The following is a 17,765-nucleotide window of genomic DNA, read 5'->3' on the forward strand; positions in this document are numbered from 1 at the left end:
GAGCCAGCCCTCCGCTCTGGCGCAGCTCCGGGCAGCCAGAGCCCAGAGGAGGAGGAGGATTTCCTGAGCCTGTCAGTACACGGGGTGCTGCAGCTGTGCACGACTCAGTCCCGAGCTGTGCACGCCTGGGCTGGGAGGCAGTGCTGCTCGGAGGCCGGCGAGGGTGGATCTCTCTCCTTAGCGGCAAGGCGGGGAGCAGGCAGGGGGCGAGATGGAGCAGCCGTGTCTGTGGGAGACCAGCCTCTAAGGGCTCCTGTGTTTGTGTGGGTGGGTGCGCCCCTCTGCCTGGGATTTCGGCCTGTGCCCTCCAGCTCATGGCTGGCTTCACATCCGTGCACAACAGCCGGGGCTCTTCCCTTCCGTGATCTCCAGAAACAAAGGCACTCCAGAGCCGGCCGGCCACGCGCCCAGCAGCCGCCTTGTTCGGAGCCGCGGAGCCAGGCGACAGCCCCTCCGCCGTCTGCAGCGGGGCTCTGCGTGTTTGTGCGGGCGAGCGAGCAGCAGCGCCTTTCCTCTGGCTCCGAATTAAGCGCCAGTAATTTTCCACCCCTCTCTGATCCTTCCCCGGCAAGTGGCGGGAAGGTTGGCCCAGGCCATGGGAGACAAAGGAACCAGGTGGGTTAATATCTATATCTGTGGATTTCCACGCGGGTTATGCTGCTTCTTACTCGTGCACGATCTGGATGTTTGCGGGACCGCCACAGAAATACTGGCTGCTCCCGGGGCTGTTCCAGCCACTGGCAGATTTATTTTTCTGGAGGGTGGGGAGAAGCGGGAGGGGTTGGTTTTGTGTGCAGAGCGGCCCAGCGGTGCGTGGTATTGAATGGCACCGGCGAGGGGATGCAGCCTCCAAGCAGGCAGCTCGCAGAGGAGGCATTTGAACATTCATAGCCCCATGAATCACACGTCAGCCCAGGCTCTTGCTTGCACTGAGCAGCTGCCGCTAGCCGGGGTGCCTAGACCTGAGAACCTGGACTTTTCCCATGCATGGGGGTTTGCACCCTGGCCTGACCCCCCGGGGAAGCGAGGGATGGAGAGGCGGTGGTTTGGCAAGGCGCAGATCCCACACCCCGGCTGCTTGCGGGGGTTGGGGACAGGCTGGGGCCGGGGCAGGGTGGTCCCATGGCTGGGGGTGAGTGGCATTTTTGCTCTCCAGCTGTGGCTTTGCCTGGAGCTGATCCAGGGCAGTGTGGGCTGCTGAGGACACCTTGTGCGTGTGGGGGGAGGGGGGGTTTCCGTTGGGAGCTGAGCCCAGGGGAGCGGGGCTGGCTGCCCCGTTGGGTCAGGGATTGCACAGCTGCTGGCTGGCTCTGCGGAAAGCGGTGCCCTGACCCCGTTCCCAACAAATCACCGTCGCGTTCTCACCTGGCTTCTCCAGGGCACAAAGAGAAGCGGAGCCAGGGCTGGCTGGCTCGAGGCCGGGGTTGGGTTCAGTGGGGTCTGCTCCCTGGGGGATGAACACAACACTGCTCCGCCAGTGAGCCCTCTAACTTTTTCCATTCATGTGCAGAATAAATTTTGTTCTGCGCACCGCAGCCTGTGCAGATGCGCACCACCAATAAAAGCACACACTGCTGGCTGGGGGCGCTCTGCTCATCAGCTGGGCAGCACCTGAATCTCCCTTGGGCCGCTGCCCCAGCGCTCAGCTTACAGGGAACACTGCTTCTTGCAGTGGTCTGGGGGTAAAGACTGGGTGACCACATGGCACAGGGTGGGGGAGCTGCCCTCTAGTGGGGTCCCTTTGGGGCGAGGGATTAATAGTCACACCCCACGCCCTGTTCAGTCCCCATTCGGCAATGGTGGGGTGAGCCACAGGGCTCATACAATAGCTGGTGCAGCATTAGCTGGTCTGACAATCTCCCTCCCACCTGGCCCAGGCGAGTACTAATCCTTCACAAACAGGGAAACTGAGGCACGGCAGTGGTGTGACCCACTGCCCAGCGAGTCAGAACTTTGGTTAGTGTGTGAGAGGCCTGGCTCGCAGTTGGGGGCTGAGGGCTTGGCTGGCCATGCCGCGGTCCATGGGGAGCCCAGAGCTTCTCCAGCCCTGAAGTTTGTGGGTGGGGAAGGAGACAAAAGGTGCCGACTGCCGGGAGTGAGGAAATGGTGCAGGAGGTGAGTGGACCTGTGGGCCTGTAATAGGCGTGTGGAGTTGGTGCTGCAGAGAATCTTCCAGTGACAGCCGCCAGCCCTGGGTAAATCGAACTGCTCTCTGCTTCATCCTCCTGCCTGATGCTCGTAGGTGTAAACCAGGGTATGGGTGCAAAATCCCCTCCCAGCGCTGGCCTTCCCCATCCCACTCCTCCTCCTCCTCAAGCAAGGATGGTCTCATGGCTAGGAGGCTAGTCTAGGAGTTAGGAGCTTTTAGTTCAATGTATGGCTTTACCACAGACTCCTATGTGACCTAGGGTACCAACCGCTCTGTGCCTCAGTTTCCCCATATGCAGCTAAGAATCCTGCCTTTTCCCCGCCCACCCCTTGGCTATATACACTGCAAGCTCTGTAATAAGGACTGCCTCTTACTAAGTGTGTGTACAGAGGAGTCCTCATCTCACAGTGCCTAAGCGAGAGGGTAGCCAAAAAGACTGGGCACTCCTTCCCTCGGCAGATGATTGCTCTATAGGCATAAAATTTGATCCACCCATAGCAAAAAGGAACCCGTTCTTTTAGTCATCAGTGAAATGCGGCCACTTCTGGGGTGGAATGTGGCAGATGGTGAGCAGCTCACAGCAACGTCGCCCAACAGCATGGGAGAAGAAGTTGACGACCAGGTCTTGTGAAAGAGGTCATGTGGAGAACCAGGGCAGCCCTTAAAGCCAGGCAGGAGCACTGGTTAGTACAGACTCAACAGGGAGAGAGGGACACCAGAGAGCTCTGAATATGCAGGAGTAATACACAATGACTCTCCCTGCTAGTGAGTGGCCCAAAGATAGGAGAAGAGATCCTGTGCTGGAATTTCAAGGTCTGAGGGTACCTGAATACCCTGAAAAATCTGGCCCTGCTATCATCAGCCACTATGTGAGCGAGATTCACTGGGTGGCATCTTGCATAGCCACGTGCTCGGGGTTTGTAATTGATTTATTTTTTGGATTTTGTTGCTCAATGTTCCTCATACTTATTTTCCCAATTTCTAACCCCCAACCTGCCTTAGCATTTCCTTGCTAAGAAGTACCACGTGTCATACTCTTATTTATGTATTGTGGTAGCATATAGGTGGCACCATTGTGGGCCAGAGCTCCATCGTGTGAGGTGCTTTTATAAACACTAGAGGGCTTTGGGCCAGGCCCTCAGTGTCATTCTGTTGGCATGACTCCAGTGACTGCGAGGAGGAGTTAGCTGATGTACCAGGAAACTCTCCAACTGGATCCCAAAGTTCAACCTGAGAGAGATTTTCAAGGCCCCAATGGAAGCGCTTTTGAAATTTCTCCCCTTTGTGTCTGAAATAAAAAGGTGTGTACAGGAGACAGGAAACTCTCCTTTCACTGTTAGCAGTATAGGGCCTAAGCTACACACTGGAGTAGTTCTGAGTCCATCCAGCAGAGGGCGTTAGTACAGGCATGGATGCACAAACATACTGTGCATAGCGGTGTCTGTTTTCAGGAATGGGAAGAACTGGTCGGCAGAGAGAAGTATGTGAGCTCTGACAAATTCTTTGTGTTTCCCATGAGTCGGGGACTTTGGGTGCGATTAAATAGTTTTGTTGTTCTTAAAACCTTTGCTAACACTGGACCAGCCCTACTGTGCCACTTCCTGTCACTTTCTGCTGCCTGTGTGTACCCACACACCACTCCTCCAGCTCTGGCCTCCCACCTCCCGCCTCGCCCCAGCTATCAAAGGCATCTGGGGGGGAAAGGATTACTAGACCTGTAGTCACTGAGCTAAGGGGCTGAGCAGGATTTCTCTGTTGACAGGTCTCCCTTTCACAGGGACTCCCTGCCTGCAGCATGTGTGTGATTAATAATTTAAGCCCCAGGTACTTCAGGGCTGGTCTCTTGCTTGATGTTCCTGGGGCAGTGGTGCTCATCTGGCTTGTCTCTGCCTCAGGAGGTTTGCTCTTCCAGGAGCTCAAGCTGGGACTAGTTCCACTGCCCACCTGTTCCCCTGGACCCATAAGGAAAGTGCTATCATATCTGGGGAAACCGAGTCACAGGAGTCATTGTGCCGATGAGAACCACACTGCTGCCAGCAGGCCTGGTGCAACCTACTTCTCTCCCTGCAGCACGGCTCTGTGGACTGAATCATTTATGTCTGAGATACTTAAGAGACCATATTACTCCCCCCTCCAGCCTGCCGAGGAAGCCCTGATGGAGCTGATTCCTGGCTATGCAAGGCCATTCAGGATGGGGTGTGTCTTGTAACCCTTTCCACAAGCACACGCAAGCAGGGGTGGGTGGTAGGGTGCAAACACCTCAGGAACTCAGCCAAGGAGCCCGGCTATTAGCAAACCCAGCTGTATTGTTGCAGCTGTCACTATGGTCCTCTTTGTGGCTGATCTGATCTCTATGGTACAACAGGACCAGAACTTGGATCTTCTTCCCCCCTAGTGCTTAAACTCAAGGCGACTCTCCAGTGACCATTTGCAGTACAGGGGGAGTGACATCCACTCAAGCAGTTCCCATTCCATTCAGTGGGGGGCGGTGGCATTCGCTTACATACATGAGCAGTGCAGGCAGCATGGCCAGCTGCTGGCCCAACTGGATCCCGTTGGTGAAGGGCTGCCCTTTGGCTACACAGAGTGGCTGCAGTTCCGGCAGGAGGCTGGAGGTAACTTCTCTGGCGGGGGGCAGAGAGCCCCTGACTGGTTACTGTGGGAGCTGGAGTGCAGGAAGGCTGCCTTGGGGGGGCTCACGTTCCCCGGGGCAGTGCCAACAGGGGCTGATTTTTTCCCAGCCACGCTGAGTTACTCCGGGAGGAGGCGTTCGCAAGTGAGGGCTGCTAAAAAACTCCAGTGTGTGTGGGGGGCGCGGGGGACAGTACCAAGGGTGTGTATATGGGGCAGAGCTAGTGTGTATGTGGGTGGGCTTTTTCTCTCCTCTGTGTGTGTGTGTGTGTGTGTGTGTGTGTGTGTGTGTGTGTGTGTATACATGTGCTCAGCGAGGAAAGTGCTGTACGCAGTGTGTCTGTGTGTGGGGAGAGGAGGGACACACTATAGCCTGTGTGTCTGTGTGTGTTTGTGGGCATGTGGGAGGAAGGTGCTGTGCCCAGTGTGTCAGTGTGTCTGCGTGATGCCATAGTACCCTGTGTGTGTGTGTGTGTGTGTGTGTGTGTGTGTGTGTGTGTGTGTGTGTGTGGGGAGGGCTTGCCATGCCCTGGGTGTCTGTGTGTCTGTGTGTGGGGGGGAGGGGGGAGGAGAGGGCTTGCCACGCCCTGTGTGTCTGTGTGTCAGTGCGTGTGTATGTGGGGGGTGCCTTACCCAGTGTGTCAGGGGGCTGTGTTGTACGCAGTGTGTGTGTGCATATGGGGAGGGGCACAATACCCGGTGTGTCTGTGGAGGCTCTGTATCTGGTATGGCAGGGCAGGGGGGAGACGCTCCATACTGCGTGTGTGTGTGTGTGTGTGTGCGCGCGCGTGGTGCACAGAGGAGGCATCATACCCAGTGTGCCACCCTGGGGGGGAGGCACGGCGAGGAGTCCCCAGACTGTCAGTGCATGGGGGGGCAGGAGGGGCTCTGTACCCAGCATGACAGTGTGTGTATACATTTGTCTCTGTACCCAATGTGTGTGTGTGTGTGTGTGTGTGTGTGTGTGTGTGTGTGTGTGTCTATACCCAGCATATCAGCGTGATAGAGTGGCCTCTGGACTCAGCGTGTGGTTCTGGAACCAGTGTGTCAATATGTGTGTGTGCTTGTGGGGAGGTGCTCTGGACCCAGCTTGTCAGCATATGTGTGGGGCGGGGGAGGGGGGATGCTGTGTATCGTCCACACAGAACCTCCCTCCCTCCCGGGCATCGCCCACACCTCGAATCCTGTCTGCAGACCTGACCGCCTGTCTCAGATAAGAGGGATAGGAATGGGAAAAGGTGCAGAGAAGGGCGAGGTGTAGGAACAGCTCCTGCCTGGGGCGAGCGAGCAGGACTGGAAAGACGGGGGCTGTTCAGCATGGAAAAGATGTGACCAAGAGGAGAGATGAGAGAGGTCTGTAAAACCACAACTGGCGTGGAGAAAGAGAACAGGGAAGTGTTATTTATTACATCGCCTAACACAAGAACCAGGGGTCACCCAAGGACATTAATAGGTGGCAAGTTTAAAACAAAAGAAACATTTATTCACACAACCTGTGGAACTCCTCACCAGGGGAGGTTGTAACATCAAAACTATAATGGGGCCCAAAAAAGAATTCAATACGCTCGCGAAGGGTATGTTCACCTACGGCTGTTAGTCAAGATGGGCCCGGATACACCTCATGTTCTGAATGTCCTGAAATCTCACTGCCAGAAGCTGGGACCAGACAAGGGCAAAATGCCCCACTTGGGAAGGAACAATCAGTTTCACACATACAGAATGGGGAGAGACTGTCTAGGAACGACTACAGCAGAAAGGGATCTAGGGATTATAGTGGACCACAAGCTAAATATGAGTCAGCAGTGTGATGCTGTTGCAAAAAAAGCAAACATGATTCTGGGATGCACTAACAGGTGTGTTGTGAACAAGACATGAGAAGTCATTCTCCCGCTCTACTCTGCACTGGTTAGGCCTCAGCTGGAGTATTGTGTCCAGTTCTGGGCACCGCAGTTCAAGAAAGATGTGGAGAAATTAGAGAGGGTCCAGAAAAGAGCGACAAGAATGATTAAAGGTCTAGAGAATGTGACCTGTGAAGAAAGGCTGAAAGAATTGGGCTTGTTTAGTTTGGAAAAGAGAAGATTGAGGGGTGACATGATAGTGGTTTTCAGGTATCTAAAAGGGTGTCATAAAGAGGAGGGAGCAAACTTGTTCTTTTTGGCCTCTGAGGATAGAACAAGAGGCAACAGGCTTCAACTGCCACAAGGGAGGTTTAGGTTGGACATTAGGAAAAAGTTCCTAACTGTCAGGGTGGTCAAACAGTGGAATAAATTGCCAAGGGAGGTTGTGGAATCTCCATCGCTGGAGATATTTAAGAACAGGTTAGATAGATGTCTGTCAGGGATGGTTTAGACAGTACTTGGTCCTGCCATTGGGGCAGGGGGCTGGACTCAATGGCCTCTCGAGATCCCTTCCAGTCCTAGCGTTCTATGATTCTATGAAGACGGGTTGGATCACTCGATGAGCATCTGTGAAGTGCCTGGCGTTGGGCACTCTCAGAAGACAGGATACGATGGACCATTAGTCTGACCCAGTATAGCCATTCTTATGTTCTTATGCACTATGGGGAGCGGGGGGAGGAGGGAGTTGGACTCTCCTCCCACAGGGACTGGTTCCAGTCCTGCCTAGAACCCTAGAGGAAGAAATGCCCCAGCCATTCCTAGAGCAGCTCTGTCCAGCCTGAGGCATCGGGGGTAACAGAGAAAGCAGCTAGATTTTCCTAGCATGCATCATGTTCATCCCTTCGCAGTCCTTTCAGATGGTTCTCTGGGCAGGAGGCCCCCTTCTAGAGGACGCAATTGCCCCGTGCTCTCAGGAAAGAAGCAGGAGGAGCCCGCAGAGCTCAAGGTCTGCATATGGAAGCCAGGTGCCTCAAGCACCAAGACTCCCACACCTCCCACCACCTGGGCCTCTCCTGCCCTGAAGGCATCTGCCTCGCAGAAAAGCTCTAGCAAGCTCCACACGCCAGGTGAAGGACAAGCGGGTGAGGGTTACCCACTGCCCTAGCAGTGTATACACTAGCGAGCCAGAGCCTGGCTTCCCAGAGGCTTCCATTGTGGAAGGGCGGCCCAGAGGCTAGGGACTTGGCAGACCAGGGTTTGAATGTTACAGATTCCTTGGGTGAGTTGCTGAGGGCCCATGGGACTGAGGGGCTTGTGGAAATCTCCTTGGAAGTCGATGTGCAGGCACCTTGAGACCTATGTCCAGCAGCACTCGGGCTGCCTGTGCAATAGGGGTGAGATCACTGCCCTCCCTGTTGGGGGGCAGTGGAGAAAAGCCTGTTAAGATGGGGACACGGTTCATGATGGGGCCCTGTCAGTGCCTCCACTGAGGCAGGTGGAACTCGTCTGATTTTCAGCTGGGTCTCTGAGATGCCAGCTGGCACTATGGCCAGGCTGGACAACAACTCTTTAATTACACCGTTCTCTTCAAATGCAATTCCCAGCTCGTCTGGGGCGAGAAACGCCCTCCCCACAAGGGCAGCATCTCTGATCCCAGCCTGCCTGCTCAGGGGCAGCGCACCAGTTCCACTTTCCTTCTGGTTGCACCTGCGGTTCAGACCTGCTGGGATCACAGCTGGCAGCCACGTGTCCCAGGGCTGACTCCAGGCAGGTGACAAGCAGGGTGGCTGGTCCATAACCTACGTAAAATCCTGCACTGGCGTTTTCACTCCCCTTAATTTGCAACCGGGAGGTTCCTCTGGGAATGCCAGCCTACGTCTCTGCACCTGTGCAGAGCAGCTGTGTGCCAGGAGCAGGTGAGCCAGACCGTGCAACAGGTCTCTCGAGATCATCCCAATGGAGAGTAAAGCAAAATCAGAATGGCTCTGATACAGAGCTGGGGCGCCCATCCCCGTGGAGCTACGAGGCCTTTTGTTTTCTGCACACAGCATCTTTACATGTCTGAGCCCTCTGCCTGGGAGCAGACAGCCTATGTGATGGGTTGGGTCATAGACATCGCTTTGAGATTGTCACTTGTTCAACTGATCACACCACTGAGCCCACCTACCTGTCCTCTGGGGCACCCCACCACCCTGTCCTGCTGAGCCAGAAGCTCTGATCTCTCTCAGCAAAGGCGCATTGTTGGGGTTACAGCCCCTCTGCAGAGTAACACACACTGGGAATAGCCAAGCTCTGGGGCTTGACACAGACCCCTGCTGCACAGCCCTGTGGGATGAGAACCCCAGATAAATCCATCTTACCATGTTATAAAAGTTTTATATAGAGAAAGTCATTAAGTTCACCCCCCTTTGTCAATGAGAGTTATGTACAGCTTTGCCCACACCCGCGGTAACAATTATTTAAGTTGGTTTTTGTAACAAACAAGTGTTTTTATTAAGTATAAAAAGTAGGATTTAAGTGCAAGTGATAACAGACAGATCAAAGTAAATTACTAGCTAAAATAAAACAAAACACACCAGCTAAGCCTAATACACTACCCCTGAGTCTACATGCGCCCCTTCCTTTTGAAAGGGGAATGTTAATGAGTGGGTTTGAAATATGCTAATGAGACGCTGCAATGAATATGCAGTGCCTCGTTAGCATAATGGTGGCTGTGGCGGTTCGAAAGTGCGGTCTTTTGAATCGCATGCCACCCGTGTAGACGGGACCTTCCGAAAGGACCCCCCCCCCAGTTTTCGAAAGCCCTTCTTCCTAACACCAGATAGGAAGAAGGGTTTTCGAAAACTGGGAGGTTCCTTTTGGCAGGTCCCATCTCCATGGGCAGCGTGCGATTGGAAAGGCCGCACTTTCGAACTGCCACGGCCACCATTATGCTAATGAGGTGCTGCATATTCATTGCAGTGCCTCATTAGCATCTTTCGAACTCGCTCATTAACATGCCCCTTTCGAAAGGAAGGGGCTTGTGTAGACCCAGCCTATGGGTGCATGTACACTTGCATTCCTCTTTCGAAAGAGGTTTGCGAATAAGGTAGATTGAGAATGCAAATGAGGTTTAAATTGGCGTATTTGGCATATCATTTGCATATTCTTATTTTGAAAGAGCTTCTTTCAAAAGAAGAAGGCCAGTGTAGACGCTGCTCGTTTGAAAGTAAACTCATCATCGAAAGAATCCTTCTCTTTATTTAATGGGAAGAAGGATTCTTTCGAAGGTGGGGTTTACTTTCGAATGAGCAGTGTCTACACTGGCTTTCTTTTTTCGAAAGCTCTTTCGAAATAGGAATATGCAAATGAGGTGCCAAATATGCAAATTCACGTCTCATTTGCATTCTCGGTTTACCTCATTTGCATACTTCTTTTGAAAGAGGAATGCAAGTGTAGATGCACCCATAGGCTGGGTCTACATGAGCCCCTTCCTTTTGAAAGGGGCATGTTAATAAGCGGGTTCAAAAGATGCTAATGAGGCACTGCAATGAATATGCAACTCCAAAGCAGCAAACTTCGAAGTGCCGGCTTGTGTGTAGCCAGGGCTAAGAAGATTAAAGGGACTTTGATGTAGCCCGGGCACTTTGAAGTACCAGTGGGTTAGCTGTGGCTACATGCAAGCTGGCACTTCGACTTTTGCCACTTCAAAGTTGCCACGGGGGAGAATTAGCTTAATGAAGTGCTGCATATGCACCAAAAATTAGATGCCTGCAAGTCACCAGGGCCTGATGAAATGCATCCTAGAATACTCAAGGAGCTGATAGAGGACGTATCTGAGCCTTTATCTATCATCTTTGGAAAATCATGGGAGACAGAAGAGATTCCAGAAGACTGGAAAAGGGCAAATATAGTGCCCATCTATAAAAAGGGGAATAAGAATAACCCAGGAAACTACAGGCCAGACAGCTTAACTTCTGTGCCAGGAAAGATAATGGTGCAGGTAATTAAAGAAATCATCTGCAAGCACTTGGAAGGTGATAAGATGATAGGGAACACCCAGCATGGATTTGTAAAGAAAGAATCATGTCAAACCAATCTGATAGCTTTCTTTGATAGGATAATGTGCCTTGTGGATAGGGGAGAAGCGGTAGATGTGGTATACCTAGGCTTTAGTAAAGCATTTGATATGGTCTCGCATGATATTCTTATAAAAAAACCTAGGCAAATACAATTTAGATGAGGCTACTATAAGGTGGGTGCATAACTGGCTGGATAACCGTACTCAGAGAGTAGTTCTTAATGGTTCTCAATCCTGCTGGAAAAATATAACAAGTGTGGTTCCTCAGGGTCTGTTTTAGGACTGGTTCTGTTCAATGTCTTCATCAACAATTTAGATATTGGCATAGAAAGTAAGCTCATTATGTTCGCAGATGATACCAAGCTGGGAGGGGTTGCAACTGCTTTGGAGGGTAGGGTCATAATTCAAAATGATCTGGATAAATTGGAGAAATGGTCTGAGGTAAACAGGATGAAGTTTAATAAGGACAAATGCAAAGTGCTCCACTTGGGAAGGAACAATCAGTTTCACACATACAGAATGGGGAGAGACTGTCTAGGAACGACTACAGTAGAAAGGGATCTAGGGGTTACAGTGGACCACAAGCTAAATATGAGTCAGCAGTGTGATGCTGTTGCAAAAAAAGCAAACATGATTCTGGGATGCACTAACAGGTGTGTTGTGAACAAGACATGAGAAGTCATTCTTCCGCTCTACTCTGCGCTGGTTAGGCCTCAGCTGGAGTATTGTGTCCAGTCCTGGGCACCGCAGTTCAAGAAAGATGTGGAGAAATTAGAGAGGGTCCAGAAAAGAGCGACAAGACTGATTAAAGGTCTAGAGAATGTGACCTGTGAAGAAAGGCTGAAAGAATTGGGCTTGTTTAGTTTGGAAAAGAGAAGATTGAGGAGTGACATGATAGCAGTTTTCACGTATCCAAAAGGGTGTCATAAGGAGGAGGGAGCAAACTTGTTCTTTTTGGCCTCTGAGGATAAAACAAGAGGCAATGGGCTTAAACTGCCACAAGGGAGGTTTAATTTGGACAGTAGGAAAACGTTTCTAACTGTCAGGGTGGTCAAACAGTGGCATAAATTGCCAAGGGAGGTTGTGGAATCCCCATCACTGGAGATATTTAAGAACAGGTTAGATAGATGTCTATCAGGGATGGTTTAGACAGTACTTGGTCCTGCCATTAGGGCAGGGGGCTGGACTCGATGGCCTCTCAAGGTCCCTTCCAGTCCCAGTATTCTATGCTTAGTAATCTCCCAACACCCTACTTACCATGCTCCCTTCGAAGATGGGAGCTAGTCTACATAAACACAGTCTAAGAGAAATCGTTACAAATGGTAATTTCTCACCTTGGTTCTTATTTCAGATAAAGTTGTTCTCAGGCCAGAGCTGATTTTTTTTCCTGACCTGGGTCTGGCAGCGGCTCCCCTCTCTCCCATTAGGGTTCTTTTCTGTTCAGATTGTTTTATGTATCCTCTTGTGATGGGGGAGCAGACTGTGAAGCAGCTGAAGCAACCATCATTGCTTGCTTCTGATTCCTTAAATAGAATTTTCCCATTCCCCTCATTCCTATAGAAAAATACAAAATCCCAGATGGATTCCAGCACCAGCTGGCAATATCACATGGCTTTGTGTGACCAGTCACAAACAGGGTTCACAGGAAAAACAACAGTATTCACAGATCATTGCCTTGATCACTGGGCCATCAAGTTCCTTAAGTACCACTAATGGCTTTCACTAGAAGATCTAGATGAGGAGTCAGCAACCTTTTCGAGGTGGCATGTAGAAACTTGACCTTTTGACCTCTATGTACTGTCTGAGTGCCAGTGATACTTTTTAAAGTCACTAGTAGCCCGATTTACAACAGCTTCATTAATAAATAAATGAAGATGCAGAGCTTTCCCATTTAGCTGGTGGTTGTAGAATTAACTCATCTTTTGTTAATCCACAGGCAGCTTGGCTTTGAGCTAGCTCCTGGCTGCGTGGGGGAAGGAGGGTAGGGCTGAGCTTCCAACTCACAAGTTGGTGAAAATTGGCTCACCTGCCGCTCTTGGCACCTGTGCCGGAGGTTGCTGACACCTGACCTAGATTAATGAACAGGTTTACATTTCATATTGCTAACTTCACACATAAGAAAGATACATGCAAACAGAGCATACGTATCAGGGGATTACAAACTCTTGAATGATTGGTCCCATGCTCTGACTTGCATGAAGCATATCTGAGTTTTGCATATTCATAGTCAAAACACATTTTCATAAAAATATGGGGACACAGCATCACAGCATACAACTGACTTTCTCATTTTCCAGACCCCTGCAGACTCTCTCTCCCTTTCTCACACACACACAGAGCAATAGATTATGAAATTTACCAACTCCCTCTTTCCTGTACATACGACCACACATGCAGGCTGCTGGAAAGCAGTAGCTGCTTGTTGACTCAGAAGGTCAACCTGTCAGGGGCTTTGACTTCCTGACCCATTTTCCTGCTAACTCTTTCCCTTTATACACATCTCATAGAGCTGGAAAGGACCTTGGGAGGTCATGAAGTCCAGCTCCCTGCCCTCTTAGCAGGAGACTAAGCACCCTTGCTTCATTTTGGCTACAGATCCCTAAACAACCCGCTCAAGATTAAACTCACAGCCCTGAGCATACCAGGCTAATGCTCAAGCCACTGGACTATTATCTGCGTCCAATCAAGTGGGTCTTTGCCCACAAAAGCTTATATTCCAGCAAAGGTGGCTTATGCTCCAGAAAGTGCCCCAGGAACTCTTGTCACCTGCAAGCTGGGTTTTGCTCTTTGCAAAGGGTCTGTGCAGAGAGCACCCCGCAAAGGCAGCAGCTTTTCTGTGAGCCTAATATGGAAAGCAGATTGGTGAGCAAAAGCTGAGGATGCAGGCACTTGTAAGCCACCCAACTGATTAGCACAGCGCCCACAGCTGGCAGAGTGTACGTCTAATGGTGGTGCACATCGGGCACTTGCCTTGGTGCACCTAACAAAATTTATTACACAGGAGCAGGCCGTGATTCCTTGCAGTGAGGCTGGGGAATGCCAAGGCGATGAGATATGATCGCAAATCCCCCTAGTATTTTGGACACCGTCCTGCAGACAAACTATGTCCCCAAGCCCTTTGCAGAGGTCAGTACTCCAGGAGTAGAGCTGAAGTAGAGCTGGTGTTGCGCCAGTCCCAGAAAAGAGCAGGAAAGGAGATAGAGAACCTGCAAGAGGCCTGGGAAGTTGCCCAGAGTCGGTTCCAGGCAGGGGACTGGATCCCCAAATGAGTGGGTAGCCCACAGAGCTGATAGCATTTTGGAAGGCAGGTAGCTGGTGTGCTGGAATCCGCGGGCATCGAGGGTTTGTGGCAGGGGGCAGGAAGGTGTGGCTTGTACAGGTAGCGCAGCAGAGGCAGGGACAGGCAAGCCTGTGGGCAGTGCTGGGAGGCTGTGATGGGCTGCACACCAAACTCTGCTGCAGCATTTGGAGAGGTGGTCCAGCACAGATTTCAGCTTTCTTGCTCTGTGCCCCTTGGTGGCTAGCAGTGTGAGCACAGGACCTTGAGTGCCTGAGGGGGGCTCAGTGAGCCTGGGTGACTTCTTGTGACGCTTCTGTTTTGCCAGTTTCGTTCCCAGAGGTCTGAGCCCTGTTCGTCCTGCTCTCTTCCTCTTCCCATCCATCCCAGGAAATGGGCTTTTCCCAAAAAGCTCATGACCTAATAAACATGATAGTTTTTAAAGGTGCTACAGGACCGCTTGTTATTTGTGAAGCAACAGACTAATACAACATCCCTCTGAGACTCTTCCTTGCTGGGAACTCCTTGTTTGTAACACTAAGGTGGCTGTCTATGGAGAGACCTAATTACCGAACTGCTGCAGCTAGCATTCCAGCCATGTGCACACAGACCAGCTTCCATCGGCTTCCTGTAAAAACTCTTTCTCCTGCAACTCATGCTTCTCCCTTGGCGTTCCAGGCAGGTTGAAACCCTGCCTGATGCTAATCAGAAGCCCCCCCATAGGCTGGCCACCACTTTGTTTAATCAACAACCGCCAGCCCCCAGTGGTAAAGAGGACTGTTATTCCTGCATAGCTAGTGTTTGTGTGAAAAGCGTTTGCACCAAACCAGACATCAGGAGTCAAACACAGCTGGGAACCAACAGTGCAGAACTCCCAGCAGACGCCTTGAGACAGAGTCAGCATGTAAACGCAGGGACTTGTCAAACGTAGGTGGTGAGTGGATCAGGAAACAGCGTGAGCAGTGATAGAGCCAAGAAATTCAGATCAGGATTTGGGCTCTGACGCGTTCCAAGGTTTAGGATCTTTTAAGGGGGGCTGGCAGGGTGAGGGAGGGGGGACACTGACTGATTGAAGCCCAGTTCCAGTTTTGTCCTGTTATTTCGAAACCCAAGGGCAGCCCTGCACTTTCGGTTGCTTTACGGCTTTACCTTGGAGTAAAGAGAACAACCAGAAACGACCAATGCAAAGTCGCCGGTGGGGAAAGCAGAATGTCTCCTCTGTCCCGCTGTGCAGTGTGGCATTTGGACAAACCGCTGGGTCACAGTCGGGGTTCCTGGGCTCTATTCCTTCCTCTACCTATGACTCGCTGCATGATCTTGACAAATCACTTAGCCTGGGACTGTCAAAGAGGACAATGAGTATTTGAATGTCCTTTGAAAATAACCCGTGCCTCAGTTTCCTGACCCCGATTGAACCTCCCAGCGGGATTTGAGGCTTAATTAACATTTGTACCATGACTGGAATAAAGATTGCCCAGAAATCTTTCTTTCTTTCTTTCTTGGGGGTGGGGAGAGTTGGAAATTCTGTTAAGTGGCAGAACAGAAAAGCAAGCGTTACAGAAATATTTTCAGAGAAACGGCTGCTGTGACTGCATGGGCTCCCAGCCACAGCCAGCAGGGATTGCAGAGCAGAGAGAAGTGATATTATGTCAGATCCACCTACACACTGCTTCTTTCTCTGACTGCATGCCTTGCAGGAAGGCTAGGATTGGATTAAGCTGACAAATCTCTCTCAGTCGCTCTTCCTTTAATTTTCTGGGTGCATTTAATGTGCCAAGTTTTGGAATGAAGTCCCTTGGAACTTTTTTCTTTTTAGCTTGAGGGATATTGTGTCCATGATTAAAATAACGTTGGGCGCAGCCTGTTGTGTGCAGAGAACAAGTGTGGAAATTATAAAGGAGTCAGACCCTGGAGGGTTCTCTTGATTGGGGGCCGCTGTAAGTTGTGTTTTGGGCTTGATGTTTCTCTAAATTACAAGTCATTTCCAAGGGGTGTGGCCATGTATAGGCTTAGCTAGGAAACCTGACTGATGGTGGAAACGCTGAAGAAGCAAACACATAACCCATATTGGACTTTCCCGGCATGTTTCCCCCATGGAGAAGTCCTGGGTTTTCAAATACCTGAGTTAAGCATTTGAACACTGGGGCTGCCCTGAAAGCATCATTCTTGTAGCTCTGCTGCTAAAATCTGCAGGCCTGAAGCTTGGCTATTGAATTCTGCTCAGGCAGCGTCTGTCTTTTGCTGTTGAGATCAGGAGCTGGCTGAGATGGGGAACTAACTGCTCAGGGCTCAATGCAGGAGTGACCGGGGGGAAGAAGATCTCTTGTGTGTGTGATACTGGAAGTCCAAGTAAACTATTATAATTGTTCCCTCTGGCCTTACATGCTGTGGAGGTCCCTGGACCACTGTGTTACACACCGGTGTGCCAGTTGTGCTGTGTAGTGTACAAGCACGCAGAGGAAACAAGCTGCCCTTGGCTCCTACACTTTAAGGTCTTGGTCCTGGAAAGAGCTCCTGTCAGAATAGACCCCAGTGTGAGTAGGAGAGCTCAATGTAGCACCAGAGCCTAAACTGAAGATCTACGAGAGTGGATTTGACGACCCCTGTGGGAGGTGTTAGTTCGTATAACACACCACTTACCCACATCTCCATTTCTGCAGAAGGGTGGGCTAGCCCCTAGGGTGTCATAAAATTAAGGTGATTAATAATGATTTGATGGGGGCGGGCATGAGGGACAGTAATGTTCATTGCTCCCGGGGCTTTATCTGCACCTGTTTGGCAGTCCCTGGCAAGCCCATAGCTGTAGGACTGGGTTGGTATCTTGCAGCTGAAAGTCCAAGGATAGGGGACAGTAGATCAAGGCCTGCTGCCTTTCACTAGGCCGTCTCTGGCCACCCAACAGGGCTTTCAGTGAAATGATTTTTTTTTAAACAATTGTCTCTGTGAATTGATGGATGCAACTGGATTCTGTGTCTGAACTCTGCCCACCTCCAGGCCTTGCTCTAGCTCACTCTCCGGAACAGCAGTAGGGGTGCACAAGAGGCCACTAAGCCGCATCCAGTCTCTAAACCAGTGTTTCTCATCCTTTTATTTTATAAAGTACCCCCTTTTCAAAAATAAAAGAAAAGTACCCTAGTACCTACAATTTTCAGACGTGCAATTTTTTCCCCATGATTGCAACACATTTGTTTAAACCACTTCTGCCTCTAGGCAACAAACTGGCCAGCATACTTATGACTGAGCAGAAAGGATAAATAAAAAAATTAGATGGACATAAAATAAGTCCTTTTTTTTTTAATTCATAAAAAAGGTTGAGAAACACTGAGTTAATGTACCTCTGGAAGAGCTCGGTGTACCCCCAGGGGTACATGTACCAGTGGTTGAGAACCTTTGCTCTACACCCCTCGGGGCAGGGATGGCATTTTTTAATTTAATTTTAATTTAATTTAATATTTTTTAAATACCGGTTGGAGCGACGCAGTCTATATTTAGTTTTAAACCAGTGGTGGACAACCTCTGACCCATGGGGCTGCATGCAGCTCACTGGGACTCCCCGTTCAGCCCTGTCTGTCCCCACCTGTCATGTACCTCTTGCACCCTGGGGTTCCGGAGCCCCGCACTTCCTCCCAGCACGGTAGGAGTGCCACGAATCCCCCTGATTCACACTCTGTTCCTGCTCCTCACCGTCCCTCCCAGAGCTGGAATGTTGCAGATCAGGAGTTTGCAGCTGCTCAACCTCTAGGAAGGAGGGTGCCAGTAGGAAGAGGCCTGCGTGGGAGAGGGCAGGCAGGGTGTCTGTGGGGCTGCAAT

General features: G+C 50.9%; 1 protein-coding gene across 1 annotated transcript in view; it reads left to right on the forward strand.

The window, feature by feature from the left end:
• The first annotated feature begins 83 nt into the window (after positions 1-83).
• The window catches only part of ARRB1 (arrestin beta 1), a 192,095-nt gene continuing 174,413 nt past the window's right edge, over positions 84-17,765 (forward strand). The window contains exon 1 of the mRNA XM_074975915.1: positions 84-615. Within this exon, the coding sequence (XP_074832016.1) occupies positions 596-615 (20 nt within the window). The 5' untranslated portion in view covers positions 84-595. The remainder of the gene's footprint in view (positions 616-17,765) is intronic.

The sequence above is a fragment of the Carettochelys insculpta genome, chromosome 1 (assembly GCF_033958435.1).
Source record: "Carettochelys insculpta isolate YL-2023 chromosome 1, ASM3395843v1, whole genome shotgun sequence".
Lineage (NCBI taxonomy): Eukaryota > Metazoa > Chordata > Testudines > Carettochelyidae > Carettochelys > Carettochelys insculpta.